This window comes from Phascolarctos cinereus, unplaced genomic scaffold (genome assembly GCF_003287225.1).
Source record: "Phascolarctos cinereus isolate Bilbo 61053 unplaced genomic scaffold, phaCin_HiC Scaffold_726;HRSCAF=1367, whole genome shotgun sequence".
Classification (NCBI taxonomy): domain Eukaryota; kingdom Metazoa; phylum Chordata; class Mammalia; order Diprotodontia; family Phascolarctidae; genus Phascolarctos; species Phascolarctos cinereus.
Genome location: NW_027556098.1, coordinates 88,764,380 through 88,783,002, shown reverse-complemented (window position 1 = coordinate 88,783,002; position 18,623 = coordinate 88,764,380). Strand labels below are relative to the sequence as shown.

The 18,623-nt window shown below is 35.4% G+C and overlaps 2 protein-coding genes across 6 annotated transcripts in view; both read left to right on the top strand.

Annotated features, from left to right (window-relative positions):
- Positions 1–3,645, top strand: part of SENP7 (SUMO specific peptidase 7) — a 158,889-nt gene extending 155,244 nt beyond the window's left edge. For all 5 annotated transcript variants that reach the window (XM_020999860.2, XM_020999859.2, XM_020999856.2 and 2 more), the window contains 2 exons: positions 219–369; positions 1,512–3,645. In XM_020999860.2, the coding sequence (XP_020855519.1) occupies positions 219–369; positions 1,512–1,649 (289 nt within the window). In that variant the 3' untranslated portion in view covers positions 1,650–3,645. The remainder of the gene's footprint in view (positions 1–218; positions 370–1,511) is intronic.
- Positions 3,646–7,236: 3,591 nt separating this feature from the next.
- IMPG2 (interphotoreceptor matrix proteoglycan 2) overlaps positions 7,237–18,623 on the top strand; it is a 95,542-nt gene continuing 84,155 nt past the window's right edge. Inside the window, exons 1-3 of the mRNA XM_078146136.1 lie at positions 7,237–7,240; positions 7,784–8,014; positions 14,363–14,529. Of these exons, the coding sequence (XP_078002262.1) occupies positions 7,237–7,240; positions 7,784–8,014; positions 14,363–14,529 (402 nt within the window). The remainder of the gene's footprint in view (positions 7,241–7,783; positions 8,015–14,362; positions 14,530–18,623) is intronic.

Here is an 18,623-nt window from a genome sequence, read left to right as displayed (position 1 = left end):
CCAATGTTGTAGCCTTATTGTGTAAAATACAGCAGTTTTTCTTTGGAAGCAATCCTTGTAAAGATACAGGCAATTTAATTTTATACAGTTAGGTTTATCTTTAGACATTTTGATTGAGATATTAAATTCAGCAACAAATGTTATTCTTTTATCTTTGAACTTGTTGCATAGCAACAAAAAACAATTCCTACTTGAATTACTCTACTTATTGGTTCCAGGTACTTGGAAGTAGAATGGGAAGTTAGACGAAAAACACATCGTGAATTCAGCAAAACAAATATGGTTGACTTGTGCCCTAAAGTTCCTAAGCAAGATAACAGCAGTGATTGTGGAGTGTATTTACTACAATATGTGGAAAGCTTCTTCAAGGTATATGGAATTAATAGCTTGTTTGTTGGATTTTTATGGGACTAAGAAGTAGGGGGTAGTTCGAAGTTGATCTGTAGCAGTTCTTAAAATAATTTTTTTCTGAATATCTTTTCTAAGGGTTTCATAGCATTATTGCATATAAATATTATAATTTGAAATGTAATGTATAATATGCATGTTTAAAATCTTTAGTGAATTTAGTGATTAGTGTGCACTATAAAGAATAACACTTTCAGCCTCTAGCCCACTGAAACCCAAATCACGTATTTTTATCAGACAGTGTTAAAGGGACAATAAGAGAGCAATAAGGGACAATTATTGCTGCTTCAAATGTGGGAATTTAGAATCACCTTTTGGGTTAAGTGTTGTGATTTCTTTATTTCATCTATGGCTGCCACCATTTAGGGATGCTGGAACCTGAGCAAGACCATCATGAATTTAATCAGCTCAGAAACCTGCATGTTTCCCTTGCATGAGTGGGTCATGAACCATCTGCTTAAAAGTTCCTTAAAAGCATGAAAAATTTCTCAGAAAATAAAATGAATATTTTTGGAACACTGGGGTGTTGTGGTGGTGGTTAGCACGGGACAATATATACTATTAGTTTTCATGAAATATGTCATTTTGTGATTTTCCTTTCTCTTATTGTACATGATACATGATAGCATATAATTTTGTATAACATGAATCTGCCTGGACCCTATCCAAAGGAATTTAATTACCAGGAGATTAAAAGTACTTAATTGTAACAGTTTATTAACCTGTTAGCAGTCCCAGTTATGAGGCAGCATAGTTTCCCTGGAAAGAATGATGAACTGAAGTGACCTGGGAACTATTTCCTGCTCAGCTATGGAACATCTGTATGATCTTCAGCAAGTCACAATGCTCTGGGCTTCAATTTACTTATCTGTAAAATGAGTGAGTCAGACTAGGTAATCTTTAAGGCCTCTTCCAGCTCTATCACCTTATAAATCTGTATTCCCTATGGGTGATATTATAGTGAGTTCCAATATTTAATTATTATACTTTAAAATCAGTGAATTCCCTACCTTCTCCATGTCTAATGATTTTGTGTTAAGTTAGTTTGAATTGTCCTTAAAAATTTGAAATAAGTAATTCAGTTTTCTGTTTCCTGTCATTAGGATCCCATTGTTAATTTTGAATTACCGCTGCATTTGGAGAAGTGGTTTCCTCGTCAGGTGATAAGGGCCAAACGGGATGATATTCGGGAGCTGATCTTGAAACTTCATTTACAGCAACAGAAGGGCAACAGTAGTTAATTCATTATTGATGGACATGGAACTGGTGTTTTAAAAGATTACTGGAAAGCTATTTACCAGCAATTGTTCTATCTTGCCTGCAAAGAAGAAAACCTTGTAGTTATTTTGTAAATTGTTCAAAATTATTTAAGTTGTATGAGATAATTATTGATTTTGTTTGGGTCTGATAGGTGGGGATAAAAGGGTGGGAATGGGGAGAGTGTAGATAAACTTGTTAGACTGAAGTTAAAATTTGATAAATATTTCATATTTTTTTTCAGTGAATATGCTTGGACTATGCAATAAACATGTGATGTGAGAATATTTTAATAAGTGATTAAAAAACAAACTGCTATATGGTTTTAATCTGCACAAGACTCTGGGTACAGGACCACTTACTCCTCTGGTACTAAACCCATGCTTAGCAAGTCACTTCACATTGTAGCTGTTCTTTGCAACTCAAGCATGCCGTATGAATACTGTGTATTTAAAAATAATTATTGCTGAATGCCATTTATGGCATTACTTCTGTATAATATGAAATAGCAAGGTCTTAATGTGAGGTGGTAAAAACCTACTCAACCATTATGTACTTTGTCAATCTCCCTAGTTAGGTGATAATTCCACGCTGCTTTAGTTGCAATGATTTTTTTCCCTCCAATTCCATTGACATTTTTTAAAGGGATTGGGAAATTACAGTCATTTATTTTGGGTGAAATTGGGAAGAAACTTAAGAATTATAGTTCTTTTTAAATGTGAATTCATTTTTCTTTCCAAAATTGGAAAAGTAGTTTGGCTTTTAAGAAACAACATTTAAAAACAAATCTGAATACTTTTTTACATTGTATTAATTGAGATCTTTGTAAAATAAGATAGAGGTATTTACTCATGTACTGTGTGAGTATACATACCCCATTACTGAAACAGATAACTCATTTTTATGAAGATAAAATTGTTTTCATTTGTTTTCTGTATGCTTATAACTTTAACAAGCTAAGTATACACATTTGTCCAGACTTATTCATTAACTTGTTAGAACTCAATATGCATTTTAAATATCTATCTACCCACTTTTTTACCAGTAAAGCAAAAATTGCTTTCATCCTTTTAATATCATTTTTTTTCCCCAGAGGCTTTCCTAAGAGAGCTTAATTCTTCAGTACATATTCAGGCAAAGTTTTACTGAATTTTTGTGATCCTGGTGGGATTATATCTGATTAGACTTCATGACTATCTGTTAAATATAATTCACTCTGATGTTATCAGGAATATTCTGAAGAAGACAGATAATTGTATTCCATTTTCTCAGATAAGAACTTTTGTAAGAATATTATTTTAATCTCCCAACTCAGATTTCTCTTGGATATTTATCATAATTGTGTGCACAGAAGGGAAGCCGAGGCCATTAGAGGTGAAGCTAAAAGGCCAAACGGTTTATTCAAAGTGATATGGTTGAGGTTGCGATATCTCAGTGACCTTTGGCTTTTTTTAATTTTGTCACCACTTTTATATTGTTAAAGACATTTGTCTTTTGGAGATCTATTATATGGAGGGATATAATTATATATCATTCCCAGTTTGTGGGGCAATTTTTCTAGGTGACTTAATTATTTTGTATATCTTATTTTGGATATAGCAAGTACAGAAAATCTGCTTGTGCTTTCTTAGCATTTTCATTTGTACATTTTCCAAAGATACCACTGTCATTATTTTTGAAGATTTGTTAAAATACTTATCTTCCCCGTAACAATTGATGATGGAAATATTGTGTTTTGAGAATGATTAACAGTGTGGTTGATATTAAACACATTTTTAAATTCATCAAATAAATGTGTTTTTTTTTTTCCTAAAGGAAGTTGAGCCTCGGTGTGGAGTAAATTTTTAATTGTATAATTCTCCATGCATTTCATATAGTTGGTGCTTAATAAATTATATAATATAGTACTACCATAACCAGCATAAACCATATTTTAAAAGCATTTTAAATAACTGTAAATAAAACATATTTTTGTGTGTCTATAGCCTATGATTCAAATTAGATTTACTACCTTTTATAAATTACATGTAAAATGACATGTAAAAAATCTTTTAGCCAACTCATGGGTCTGGAGGCAGCAAGAAGTTGGTGTCTATTGATTCCTGTTAAAGCATAGAAAATAAAATTAACTACAAGCCTGCTAGGTTTGTTATACAAAGGTTTAGACCATTTTGGAGAAGGAATTTCTTTAAATGAAGACCTTTAGCTATTTTCAGAAGTTAACTCATTATTAATAATACCTTGTTTGTAGGTGCCTCAGCAGTTTACACATTGCCTTCATATACATTGTCTTATTTGACCTTCACAACAACCCTATAAAATAAATAGTTCAGATCTTATCTCCATTATCATAACTGAAGAAACTAAGTCTCCATGACTTTGAATGATTTGCCCATGATAATGTAGATAATAAATGATGGAACTAGGATTCAAACCCACGTCTTCTTACTCCCACGTTCAATGGTCTTGCTACTATGGCATGGTGATAGATGTTTTAATCAGAAACATCTACACATTGGCTATAATAAAACAGGCAATCAACTAGCTTGGTGATAGCAGTCCATGAAAAGAAAAAATAATCTTTAATTTATTTTCCATTAGTTAATAAGATTATGTTGCATTGACAAAACTCTAATTTCATATGAAGGGTAATAAAATGAATTTATATAATGATGAATCTATCCAGAAGCAAGTGACACTCTATGCTTCATACATAGTACTAAAGTCTAATTGTTCAAATGAGATTATGTAAATAAGCACTTTATAAATCATTATTAAAGTTCTATAAAAGCTACATACTTCTACTACCACTACCACCAATGGGAATTCACAATTTAGTTTCTAAAATCTCCTAAATTATATTTTATACAAATCTAGGAACCAACTTGCTGTAGCATTTTTAGACTGTTACATAAACTATGTCCTTTGTCAAGTAGCATAATTTAGTTAGATAGGGTAGTGCATTTTGGGATTTGAAGGGAAAGTAGCTTTGAAGACTCAAACTACTTAGGACTTTAAGGACAATTATAATTCAAAACAAATAACATCAATTCATACTCTTTTCTTTGTCTTCTTAGGCTACACAAATAAGAATCATTTCCAGGTAATTGATTCCAGTTAAATTTTCCTCTGGATTTTGTAAACATGGGGTTTCTTTAAGACCTTTAAAATGTGGCTATCATGTTAGAATACCAGTTTCCATTTCTAAATCCCAAAATAAAATGTGACAACTAATTTTTAAAAAGCTAAGAGTGTACCTTACACAACTGGTGGAGATTAATAGTCATCTGCTCCGCAGGCTGAAAATTCAGCCTTTGTTGAAATTTTCATATGGCACTTGGAAGAACTTTCCTGTAGCTTTCAAAGTTCTCTTGCTTGTTAGTGCTTATTTCTTGCTGTCCTGTTCTGTTCTCTGCGTTTTAGAAAAAAATGCCTCAATGACTCTTCTTTTTTTGCTGCCCTGTCCTTATTCCCTCTTGGACTCCCATGCCTACATTGGAAAAAGGAAAAAGAAAAATCAAGTACTTATAACAAATATGCTTAGCCAAACAAAACACATTCCCAAACTGGTTTTATCTGAAAATGTATGCCTCATTCGGCATCTCATCAAGAGGTGGTTAATATGTTTTAGTATTAGTTCTTTACAGTTATGATGTTTAAAAGGTTTAAGGATGTCATTTCTGGGTAATTAATAATTTTATTAATATTGCTAGAATTTTAATAAAAGAGGTACTCTCAAATGCTAAAGACAATCATGGTGGGTTTAAAGCTTATGTGTGCTTAGAAAAGTGTTTCAGAGGGTGTCAATCAACTCTGATTGGTTAACAAGTGGTGAGAGAATGAATATTACAATGAGGGCTGGACCTATTCTAATGCACTTTGATTATGTTATTTCCTTATAAAAATTACCTCCAGCCATGGGCAATCTAATCAAAGAATTTATCCCCACCAAAACCTGAGTGGAGCACGATGGGCTTTCCTACCTTAGATTAAATTTCTTGTAAGGTTTGGTGGGGTCTGAACACAACTGAGGAGAAAGTTAAACCTTTATAGAATGAACTTTGAAATGAGGACTTTAGAAAGAGAAGGAACTTTGGATCTCTCCAAATCATTGATTATTAATAATAATTTTTCTCATGTTGTAGTTACTACTTGTTGTTTTTATGACTTGCCCAAGATGAAACAAAATAAGGATTTAGCTTATGATTATTTGATGGAAAATTCCTAATTATTTGGGACATAAGTCCCCCAAATCTCAAGAGTCTGACTTAACTATGTTTTTATCACCTTGACTGGATGAGAACAGTCCCTAAATAATTAACTGCATCACATGTAATGTCATAATGGTAGAGGAAGGCTACACTAGTTTGAGGGTCACACACTAATTAGCATCTTGGGTATCAAATTTGATAGCAAACAAGCAAATTACACTGAGACGTTTTCAATTCTCAATGGGCAAATGGAGCTTGTGTGATAGTAGACTTATTTATTGTTTGGAGAAAGCTCATTAAGCAAACTGGCTTAATTTTATTAGTCATTTGTAATCAGTAGGATCTGTAGAAGTTGAATGTGCATTTTAAGTTGTCTATCTTGAGAAGCAGGAAGGAAAAATGTCTTATAGATCTTCCCTGATAGCTAGGCAGGGCAAAAAGTGAATTACACATGAGGCATATTGTCCTTGTTTAGTATGATGAGTGTCAGTAAAGAGCTTAGCCAGACAGATTAAAACAACAAAGAAAATCGTCTCTGCCATCTGCTAACTACAGGAGTTTTCCCTCCTGTTGCAATACCTAGCTTATTTCCGGAAAGAAGTGAATACCTTTTTGTATGGAAAAGAAAATTGAGTGGGAAACATTTTGCTTTAGGCTAATTTATACTGCTTTTGCAGTAGGTATCTACTTTTGACCAAAATTTAATTTTTAATATCAGGCTTTTTTTTTTCCTATAAAGGCACAGTCTCAGAAGATTTCGAGATTCAGTTTTTGCTTAAGTACTTAACCTCCAAGTTCGTTTGGGTTTTTAGCTAAAACAAATATGTTCTCTTTTTCTTGGAAAACTTCTTTGAGTATTTTGATATTTGTCTTGATAGAAGGAGACCTTCAAACTTTAACAGGTAATGCCATTTTTTTCTGTGATTATGAGATAATTTTTAAATAATTCTTTCATCTAAGTAACTGCTAACTGAAAAAAATAGAGAAAATGATAAGTATAGACAGTGGATGTATTCATCTTTGCTATTTGGTCTGTTTCAGCTGTCTTGAATGTCAACAAAGGCCTTTCTTTTTGCTTTTCTTTAATAATTCCTTAGTCATATTCATAGTGAATTCACATAATTTATCTTGTTTTTTATGTTATTTGTGCTGACGAATCAGGCCTGATATTTTAGTTCAGATATTGATAGTTTTCAGGCCTCCTAAAAAGACCTGGAAAAGAACACCTAGTCAGTCTAATGGGGAAAATTTTTTTATTTTGTAATATATCCAAATAAGTCTGCTTTCTAGTATCTTTCATTAATTCAGGGCAGGTGAAAGCTGAGCAGATTAGGAGTATTTAGTTATGGATATAGACCACATGGGTATGGCATGCTTTGGTTTTTCTGCTTTAAGGCTCTATTATTGTATGAGTGTCAATCTCACCGAAAAAAGGAACCCAGGGAAGAAGTTTTGCTCTTCTCCAGTGGCCATTAAGGTCTGCGTAGCTATCAACTCATCTGAAGCCCAAAACAGAATAGTATAAAATGGTTGAGCCACACTTGCATAATAACTTTGATCTCCTATTAATACATTGAGTAATAAATGTAATTAAAAAAACCCCTGCTTTCTCTTCTCTCTCATTTTGACGTTTGATGTCTACTTCATCTAAGTAACTCTTAACAGTTTTGAAATAAGTTCACCAAGGAGTAGAAATAAGTGGAGAAATAATCAAATACTTATTTCCACAGTTTCTTCCTTCTCCCCCCAACTTGTGTATATCATCTTATACTTGATTACTAAATGAAAAATTATATGGCTTAAATACTATTGGCTACAAAGCACTTTCTTGTGTGGTTTTTCATTCTGGATAATAGACTGTTTTTGATCTTTCATCCTAAAGATTTGCATATGGTTTTATTTCATAGCACAAACCTATTTGCCTTCAGAGAAGATCCAGGAACCCAAGATTTCAGGTTCACCATACAGGACAAGTTTTCAGCCCTCAGTCCCTCTGTCTGCAGAAGAGAAGCCTCTTGACTACAGAAAAAACAAACGGCAGAAGCGAGCCACTTTATTTCCTAATGGGGTTAAAATCTGCCCAGATGAAACTATTGCACAGACTGTGGCAAACCATTTGAAGTATTTTAAAGTCCGAGGTAAGTATTCATACCTCCAAGCTCCCAGCACACACAAGCTCTGCACACTTCATGTTGAAGAAAGGAAAGGCTCTCTATGTTTTGTTGTTGTTCAGTTGTTTCAGTCCTGTCTGAATCATCATTGCTACATTTGGGTTGTTTTTTGGCAAAGATACTGGAGTGCTTTGCCATTTCTTCTCCAGTACGTTTTACAGAGGAGGAAACTGAGGCAAACAGGATTAAGTGACGTGCCCAGGGTCACACAGCTATTAAGTGTCTGAGGCCAGATTTGAACTCAGGAAAATGTGTCTTCGTGAAGCTTTTGGGCCAGACGATCTCTAAGGTCACTTTCTAGCTATTTAATATAATATATTCTCTAAAGCTATTTACTAGGCAGAGTTTCATTGTTAGTGGTTCTGTTAAGACAGACTGCTTTTTCTATTAATGTTTTAAGTCCTGTTTCCACTTTGTTAGTTTTAGTTATTGTATGAACTTAAAAGTAATACAATTTTATTTATTTTTTAAAGTATTCTATAATTCAGACTGTTTCCTTCCATTTGGTATACTTTAATAAGATATTGCTATATGCTTGTGAATTAATAGATTTACTCAGAAGCATTTGACCTAAATAGAAACATGGTCTTTGTGCTGAAAACAAACAGAAACTTAGGTCAGAAGTGCCAATATCCTTTTATGTTCTCTAGCTAACTGCACAATGACCTGGTAGGCAAAGTGCTATATTTAGAATCAGGAAGACAAGTTCAAATACGCCTCTGACAAGTACTCCTAATAGTTCGCATTTCTATAACACTAGGAGGCTTACACACTGCTTTACATATGTTATCTCATTTGATCCTGTGGTACAGTGGAAAGAACACAGTCTCTGAAGTCAGAGGATTTGGGCTCAAATCCCAGGTTTGTCATGTTATACCTGCATAACCTTAAGAAATTGACTTAAATTTTCTGGGTCTCAATTTCCTCATCTGTAAAATGAAAAAGTTAGATTAAATAGCCTCTGAGGCCCCTTCTAGCTCTAAATCTTTGAATAACAAGCATCCTATGATCCTTTTCTCTGTATCCACAGCATTTCATGTTAAATGGGTTTTTGCGTTTCAGTCATTTTTCAGTTGTGTCTGAGTCTCTATGGCTCCATTTGGGGTTTTCTTGAGATACTGGAGTGATTTTCCGTTTCCTTCTCCAGATCCCTTTACAAATGAGGAAACTGAGGCAAATGAGGTTAAGTGACTTGCCCAGGGCCACATAGCTAGTAAGTGACTGAGGCCAGATTTGAATTTAGGGAGATGAGTATTCCTAACTCCAGAGCTTGAACTTTATCCACTGTGCCACCTAAATGCCCTAGCTTTTAAATGTTTAATTGGTTATAAATGTAAGCTTAATTGACCCTGTTGTTTAAATTGACTTGTCACTTGTACTTAAAAAGAAAAAACTAGTAGTGTAAGTAGCAGTGATGAGGTCAAAGTCTCAAGGTCTATCTCTCTTATGGACCACTTAGTGCTATGCTATTCTATGGGTTGACCAAGTCACTGATCCAGACCAGCTGTATTCTAGATGTTATATGGTTACCTGGAGAAAGTGTGATCTGCAATTCTAGACAGGAAATCAAATAACCTCTTGGTCATGCCTAGTTCTTCCACTTGTGGATATATGTGTGAATTTCTGGGTAGTCTTTAAAAAAGTTAATATATTGTAGGCTAGGTTTGATCAGTTAGAGTTGTTTGTCAGTAAAGGGCCCTCTATTAAAAGATGAAATTTGGTTATGTTGTGATGAACTGGGATCATAGAAAGTGCTGATGAAGCCAGGTCTCTATTAAGCTTTATTCTAGTCTTTTTTTTTTTAAACCATCAAAATTACCTGTAACACTATTATTAAAATACATGTAAACACAATTTTATATTAAACAAAATATGTTTTTCATGGTACATATAGTCACAAACCTTGAGTTAGAAGGCACTTCAGTAATCAACTAGGCCAACTCTCTTACAACAAAAGGATTCCCACTCTAACATAATGGTATCTAAGTAGCACAACAGACATATTACTGGCTTTGGAATCAGGAAGACCTAAGTTCAAATTCAGCCCCGGAAAATGACTTTCTGTGTGACCCTGGGTAAGTCACAACCTCTGACTGCCTTAATTTCCTCAACTGTAAAATGAGAATTATAACACCTATTGCCTCACAGAGTATGTGTAAGGATCAAATTTGAAAAGTGCTTAGCACAGTGCTTGGCACACAGTAGGTGCTTAATAAATGTTGGTTCCCTTGTCTATAATATATAATGAAAGTAATCATCTAGTCTCTTCTTGAAGGCATCCAAAGTGGGGGAAGTTGTGTGGGGAAGTCAAGGAAGTTCATTTCACTTTTGAACAGCTCTGCTTATAGAGAATTTTCCCTTACATCTAGTCTAAATTAACCTCTTTAAGCTTCTAACCATTGTTCCTGTGCTTTGAATGTTAGTTTTGTAGCCATGCTATTGCCTTTGCAATAGAGTTTAAAGATTTCTGATACTTTTAGTGTAAGTATTTTGGAAACTGAGTAAAATGAATGTTACCTTATCCCAGGAACCAGATGTTTGGAACTTGGCAAGATGCCAGAAGCCAAAACGCCAGGCAGACTGCTCTCTGTATTGCTGTTGATCCTCAAGCATGTTGACAGAAAGAGGAGAAAACTCCAAGTGTGTAGTTGCAAACTGAACAAGAGAGACATTAGCCACAGTAAATATAAGGGGGTCCTTATATTTCCAAGGAAATCTAACTTCTTTTAAAGGCATCTGATTCAGTCAGGTAGTTTTGAAAGAAGGAAAGAAACAAGTGTTTATTAAGCTCCTACTAAATAGCTAGGCACTGTGTTGAGCACTTAAAAAATATCTTATTTAATCTTCACAACAACTCTGGAAGGTACTGTTATTATCCACATTTTATAGTTGACAGTAGGTAGACAGTGGTTAAGTGACTTGCCTATGTTCACAGAGCTAGTAAAGTACTGCTTTTTAATTTTTTATTATGATGATTGATAATAATTAGTAATAATTAATGACTAACATTAAGTAACAATGTAGTATTGTTAATTATTAATAATCATAATCAGAACTAACTTTTATATAGCACTCAGTATGTGCCAGGCACTGTGCTGAATGCTTTAAAATTATTATCTCATTTGATAATCACAACAGCCCCGGGACGTAGATGTTGTTATTTCCATTTTATAGTTGAAGAAACTGAGGCAGAGGTTAAGTGACTTCCCGTGGTTACAGAGCTAGTAAAGATCTGCTTTATTATTAGTTTTCTTTCAAACATAGTTGTCATGCAGAATTCTTGTTTGGTATGGGTAGTTTTTTGAAAACGTTCCTACTCCAAAGGCATGTAAACATCAGAATTTTCAAAATAACTAAATTCTCAAAGAATTTTAATTATATATGCTTAATGGTCTCTGTGATTACTGCCCTGATTTTTATTATTTGTTGCATTTGGGGTTTGGACTTCAGTCTCCATTAAAAATTACAATCATGTTGTTAGTTAGTCTATTACAAGTTACCCTGATTTGTGAGGTTGCACACTTAACTTCAGCTGATTATAGGTTACTACAAAGTTATGAAAAAGAAGTTTGGACACTCTGATGTCCTCAAATAGATCTTACATGACACTGGACTTCTGGTTACAGGACATGATACATAGTCTAAATTGCAATAATGAGATTAAATCTAGATTAAACCCCAGCTTTTCCTACTTCAGCAAATGACTAGAAAGCCTTCCCTTCCCCCATCAGTTTCCAGCACTAGTCTATTTATGTTATTAGCTTCACTATTCCCAAAAGATGGGCTTTTTAATAGATGTATTATTTTTGTAAAGAAGAAATCACCCCTGTAGAGTAAAGCTTCATGCAGATTGCTCCACAAACACAAATAAGTAATTCACAAGGGTGGAATCTAGATTAATTTTGTAGGATTCTGTAAAATGGCCAGTCATAGTGAAGTAATAGACATTTACCTTAGGTGCCCCTTTCTAGTACACATCTCCTTCAATTACGATGGATACCTTTTCTGTCCATCTCTTATGTATGCACTGTTGTGCTGATCTGTAGCATCTGGGACCCTCTTCTGGTGTTCCATCAGACCTCCATTCCTTGTGCTCCAAATGATTACATTTGGATATTCTTAATCATTACAAATCTTCCCTTCTACTTCACCCTATGAAAAATTGCAGGAATGTTCCATTCCTTAAGGGTCTTTCTATCAGCCAACTGCCATGTGTAAAGTGAGGCTGATAAATACGTTGAAGATAATGTGATAACAACAACAACAACAACAACAGCAATAATAATAGCTAGTATTTATATAGTGCTTTAAGGTTTGCAAAGCGTTCTATAGATGTGATCTCATTGCATCCTCACAATGACTCTGGGAGGTAGAAACTATTATTATTCTCAGGTTACAGATGAGGACACTAGCAGATAGAAGCGAATTAACTTGCCTAGTGTTACATGGCTTGTTGTCATGACCTTAATTGGAATTTTCTTGGCAACAACACTGGAAAGGTTTGCCATTTCCTTCTCCAGATCATTTTACAGGTGAGGAAACTGAGGCAAACCAGTTTGATTTTGGTTTTGGAGGCAGAAAGCAGAAAGAAGAAGTGTGAGTTATTCTGTAGCTTAACACTAGCCTTTCCTTTTTCCCTAATTGATCCTGCTGCATTCTGACCTTTCCTTTACTATTCATGTGAAATGGAAACACAAAAAATATTTGTATCAGCTCTTAGTCTACTTTCCTGTAATAATGATAATTATGTATATATGTGTATGTGTGTGTTTATGCACATTCATATGTGTGCATAGTTGTGTAGACCAAAGTAGGTAGGCTCCAGGATGAATCTTGATTGCTAGCTGTTGGTATATTTAATTTCAATCAGATGGCTTTCATTATTTTCCCACTTCTAGTGAGTGATCCCTAAAGACTCTTGTTTGTATTCTCTGCATTCTTTGAAAATGTTCTCATCACACCCCCTAGCAAGCCGTAAAACCCCGGGGTTGGACTATATTATCTCTGAGACCTCCTCCAAAGCTAGCATTTTATGATTCTACATGGGTCTTCAACTTCTACTTCATATATTTTTGATCTCTCTCACAATCTACTGAAGTTTGACTGAGTGCTAGTTATGGAATGCCAAGAGTGTACAGTAATGCACTGATCAGGCAGAAGATTGTACTTTACTGCTTTCCTTTTTAGATTTTGACCTTGTAAAAACCTAGCAGTTTTAAAGAAAATAAAATACTTTTGATTTATATGTAGGAGTGCTTTCCCTTTTAAGACCCGAATGCTACTTTTTTATACATTAAAAGCAATCCAATTCTACGCCACCTTGACTTTTTCTGATTAAGTCTATTGGGATTCTAGCAGTGAGTATTCAGTCTCTCAGATCTTGTAAAATAATTTTAGCTTTCTTGAGGAAAGTTCTGAATGGGTTTCTTTAATCATGAGGTATAAACTACAGATTTGTGGAGGAGCTTCTGCAGTATCATTGTGCCAAAATGTTACAAATAGAATTTGTATTTTAACCCTTTTCTGTCTATGTATATATATATATATATATATATATATATATATAAATTCACAAGCATGGCTATTTTCCTGCAAACATTGCTGTTCATACTAATAAGTAAAGTTAACTTATACTAATAGGTGAAGTTACACAGCTTGTTCCATGAAGAGCCCTGTGAACAGTAAGTTTATATTAGCATGGTTTCAGTATACTGGGTAAATGCAGCATTTTTCAGGACTTGCCCTACCTTTAAAAAATGTAGAAAAAAAGTTTATATTTTGAGAAATGAAAGAAAAAGTCCTGCTCATTAGGCTACAACTCAATCCATTTTAGGATGTTAGAGAATGATGAGTGCAAGCTTAACGCAAAATTCTTCCCTGAACTAGAAGGTCTTTAGTGAATAACATGAAGGTCATTCAGCCAGGTAAGAAGTCAATAAGCACTTACGATGTACTGGAGCAGTGCTAAGGGTTGAGGATGTAAAGGCAAAAACAAAACGAAACACACAGCCTCCCAATCCCTGTTCTCAAGGTGATCACATCCTAAGGCGAGGGGTGGGGTTGAGGAGTGGGTAAAGGAGGGGGTGGAGATAAAATATCAACATCAGAGTTTATACAAAATATATACTGAATATATAAAGGTAATCTGAGAAGGTAGAAGTCGTAGATGGACTATTCTGCTTAACATTACTGCACTCTAAGGGATTGTCTCTCAAGGTGAAAACAAGGCAATTGCCCTGTGACAAGTCTCATGATCCCTTGAAGCAGTCTGTAACTCTTCAGCTTGTCATAGTATTCGCTTTGTCCGTTTTCCAGTGTGTCAGGAAGCTGTCTGGGAAGTCTTCAAGACCTTTTGGGATCGGCTGCCACGTCACGAGGAGTATCGACACTGGATGAATCTCTGTGAGGATGGAACTATAAGTATATTTGAAATGGGCACAAACTTTAGTCAGTCTGAAGAACACCAGAGCCTAATCATAAAGGTGGGTCCTGAAAACACGTGGAAGTTTCTGAACTACTTTGGAAGCATTCATATGCAGCCAGCAAGTTCTTGTACTTTTGCTTTCTTTATTCATCAATTCTAAAAGTCAAATGTGAATTTAGCTAGGCAATTAGGCAGCTCAGTGGATACTACTTCCCTCTAAAAGATTAATTTGAATTTTTTTTTCAGGCTGCTACTCTTTCCTCAATATTTAATTCCATAAATATGTGTCAGATATTTACTACAGAAAAGCTACTGTGTTAGTGAGACTTTGGGCATTCTCTCCCTAAACAGAGTTTCTTTTCTCAAGGCCACATGCTCCTTTTACATATATGTCAGGAGTCTTGTGAACATAGGAGTCTTTTTAGCTTTGGCAGCAGCGTACTGAACATTTCACACTGACAGAGCCTTCAATGAAAACAGAAAAGCAAATTTATGAGAAATGCAAAAGGAAAACATTGACTTCACTGGGGAAACCTTAGCTCAAAAACAAATATGCAATATGTAAGTCATTGCTTAGTGTAAATATGCAAATAGCAAATAATTGTTAATCAACATGGGGATTAGCTCAGTCAGATAACCATTTCTGCCCTGAGAAACTTAGGCATGACAAGTTATAGCAGTAATTCTCACACACCACAGAGCTGACAAAGCTGTAATTGTAGGTCAATAGTTAAAGTTGACGAGAGAGAGAAAACAAGCCCATTCAGAGATCTAATATTGGGGGCAGAAGTACAGAAGTATGCCCCTGGAAAGCATGGGCAGAGTAGTGAAGATATCTTTGCCAGGGTCCCAGTGGACTTTTTGGGGGCACACTGAAGCTGCTAATGAACATAAAAGCTGTCTCTGAGCTTCTTAGCCTTTAGAGAAGAAAAGGTTACATCGCCTTTTCCAAGATCAAGTTAGACAGCATGAGGTCCTCTGAATCCACCTTACAAGCTTCTGTGCAGAGACAGGTACACAATCAAATTTTTTTTTCATTTTTTATTGTTTCTGTGATTTCAGAAAGTAATATTAAGACTCAACAAACTATCCACATAAGTTATTCAGCTGGTTAACTATTCCCTTTTCAACAGGATTACTACACCAATATTAGCAAGTTTTTAATTGCTTGGGAGTTGTGATGTCACAAAACTGTCTCTGGCAGGGCACACTCTTTCCCCAAATAGACTAGAAAGATCTCAGATCTTCACAATTTAGACAAAAGGACTAGGAGGGTCTCAGAAACACACAATTTAGATGAAAGGTGTGGGACCAAATGTCACCTCATAGCTTCACCACTGCTGTATATATATGTATATCCTGTTGGTAGATCTGGCTACATAGAGGTAACACAAGGATCCAGGTCTCTGTTTAACCCCTGTACTTGGTCCCTCTGAGATCAGGGCTCAATGCGCAGCTAGGACTCACCAGATGTACACTTGTACTATAACTAACCAACTCTCCCAGTCATTGTTTCTTATATACAGTCCCTGGACTGACCCTAAATTCACTTTCTACTCATTCTATCTAAGCCACCTCAATCTCTTTCTGTAATATTCCTCTCAAACCAAATGTTCTTATCCCAAGTGCTGACTCTTAGTTCCCATGCTTCTCAACACATCTAACCAATGAGAGTGATGCAGTGGATAGAATGCTAGGCGTGCAGTCAGGAAGACTCATCTTCCTAAGTTCAAATCCAGATGCAGACACTTACTTGCTGTGTGACCCTGGGCAAATCACTTAACCCTGTTTGCCTCAGTTTCCTCATCTGTAAAATGAGCTGGACAATGAAGTGCAAACCACTCCAATATATTTGCCAAGAAAACCCCAAATGGGGTCATATAGAGTTGGACTGAAATGATTGAACAACAGCAAAAATAAATGTTTGACACTAACTTTGAGACTATTTCCTGACCCCTTCAAAATAGTTCCCAGGGAATTGTGGGAGTGTTCTTGAGGCCTTATATATGCACAGCTATTCCTCCTTTACCTTTGTCTCTCATCATCCTTAATGTCTGACCCACACACTCAGTAGGGTATAAGGTTTATTCTTTGTATCTATTGAAGTCTTGGTTGAGGTATTCAAGCTTCTAGTTCTTTTTTCCATCTCCATCTCCACATTTGTTTCATACATGACATGCTGCATAATTATCAAACATAATCCAAGCCAAATATTAATGTCTCATAAACGGTAAAATGTGAAACAGTAGCAGCATTGGATGCACCTCTATAAAATGAATAAAAGAGCTTAGCATAAGAGGGAGAATACAGGGGCAGCTAGGTGGTGCAGTAGAAAGAGCACCAGCCCTGAAGTCAGGAGGACCTGAGTTCAAATCCAGCCTCAGACCAAACACTTGACACTTACTAGGTGTGTGACCCTGGGCAAGTCACTTAACCCCAACTGCCTAAAAAAAATAAAAAAGAGGGAGAATACATTTAAACTTTTAAATAAGTGGAATCTAATCACTCATATCCATGAGTCTGTGTCACTTAAGTTCACTCTGATTTCAGGTTTTTTAGAAAGAAATGTTTAAGTTCATCATAATTCACATTTTCTTTCACAGAACTGATTCTAAAATGAAATAGGCTTGCAGGATGACTCTGCTCCCATGTCCTCACACTGGGGCACACAAGATTACTCGGTTACCACGAAATTAAAATTAAGAGAAAAAAAAATTCCAGTGTTCGCTACTAATTGATTCTTTTTAAATAACACAATAGATAACTGACAATTAGCAACTTCAGATCAAATGTAGTGTTGATACCAACAATTCCCTTTATACACCCCATTACCATTCTGACTTTAGATCTGTTAGTCAGTTGATAAACATTTATTAAGTGCTTATTCTGGACTAAGATTGTGCTAAATTCTGGGGATACAAAGAAAGACAAAAGATGATGTCTGCCCTCAAAGAGCACACAATCTAATCTATCTTAAAATATTTCCCATGTGAAAGGACAACACTTCCTGGCATTTTAAACAAGAAACATTTCAAGTATGATCTAAATATTTAGGTTGAGTTCCTTGAGGGCAAGGAATGTCTTTTGTTGTATTCTCAGCAGTTAACACTGTGCCTGGCACACAGGAAGCACTTAATAAATATTTATTGGCCAGCTAATGTTTTCTTTGCTGTCAACAAAATGTCCTTGATTTGAAGTTTGCAGTTTTCTTTTACAGTGAGGATAGGTGAAGATGTCTAGGGTCTCTGAGTTGTAGAGCAGAGAAGAAGGAAGAGCGCATGGTGGATGGCCTTAGATTTCTTAATGTATTAAGAGGGGAGATCATCTATTGAGAAATGAGGTGGGCAAGGGGAAGCCTAGGAAACTTCAGGAGTAAAGATTTGGAATAGTCACTGAAAGAAGTGTGTTAGCTAAGGAAAAATAAAATGATTACCATGTAATAGTGAGGGCCCAGTTAAGGTTAGATAAGACCTAGTTGCCAAGGTTCATGACTTCCCTTCAGAAGCAGCTGGGGAGTAGGACAAAGAAAGCAGATAGTAGAGATGATGTAGAGTTGAGGAATGGCAGTGGGTGAACTGTGGTAGGACAGGGGGACAAGGGATTTACAGCTGGAGGACAGGGTATAGTTGAATTGGTTAATAATAGAGTCCAGATTGTAAAGGAAAGAGAGTGAGTCCAGAGTAGGGATGATAAATTGGGAGAACAGGGAGGAATGGAGGAACTGGAGGTTATGGTAAGGATAAAGAATAGGTTTAGGAGAAATAAGGAAGAGCTAGAAGGATAGATGGAGGTAATTATGATCAGAAATGGGAATATCAAAAATAACAGTCATGGAAGGGAGGTACTATAGGTGGTTTTGAAAGGAAGTGAAAATGTAGGTCATGTTAGTTTAAAGAGTTGTTCAACTTGGAAGTCAGGTTGCTTGAGGAAATATCAATATTAATATGTAAGGCTTTAAAAGACTGACTATAAGAGAAAAGAGAGAACATCTTGGAGACTGGTATTCTGTGGTAACAAACGCATGCAGGGATAAAGATGTGTGGAGCACAATCAGGATAACACAAGATTTAGCAGCGTCTACATTAAGGGACCAGAGGACTTAGAATATAATATTCCAGAGATCAAAAGAAATAGGATTTCTGTCAAGAATCA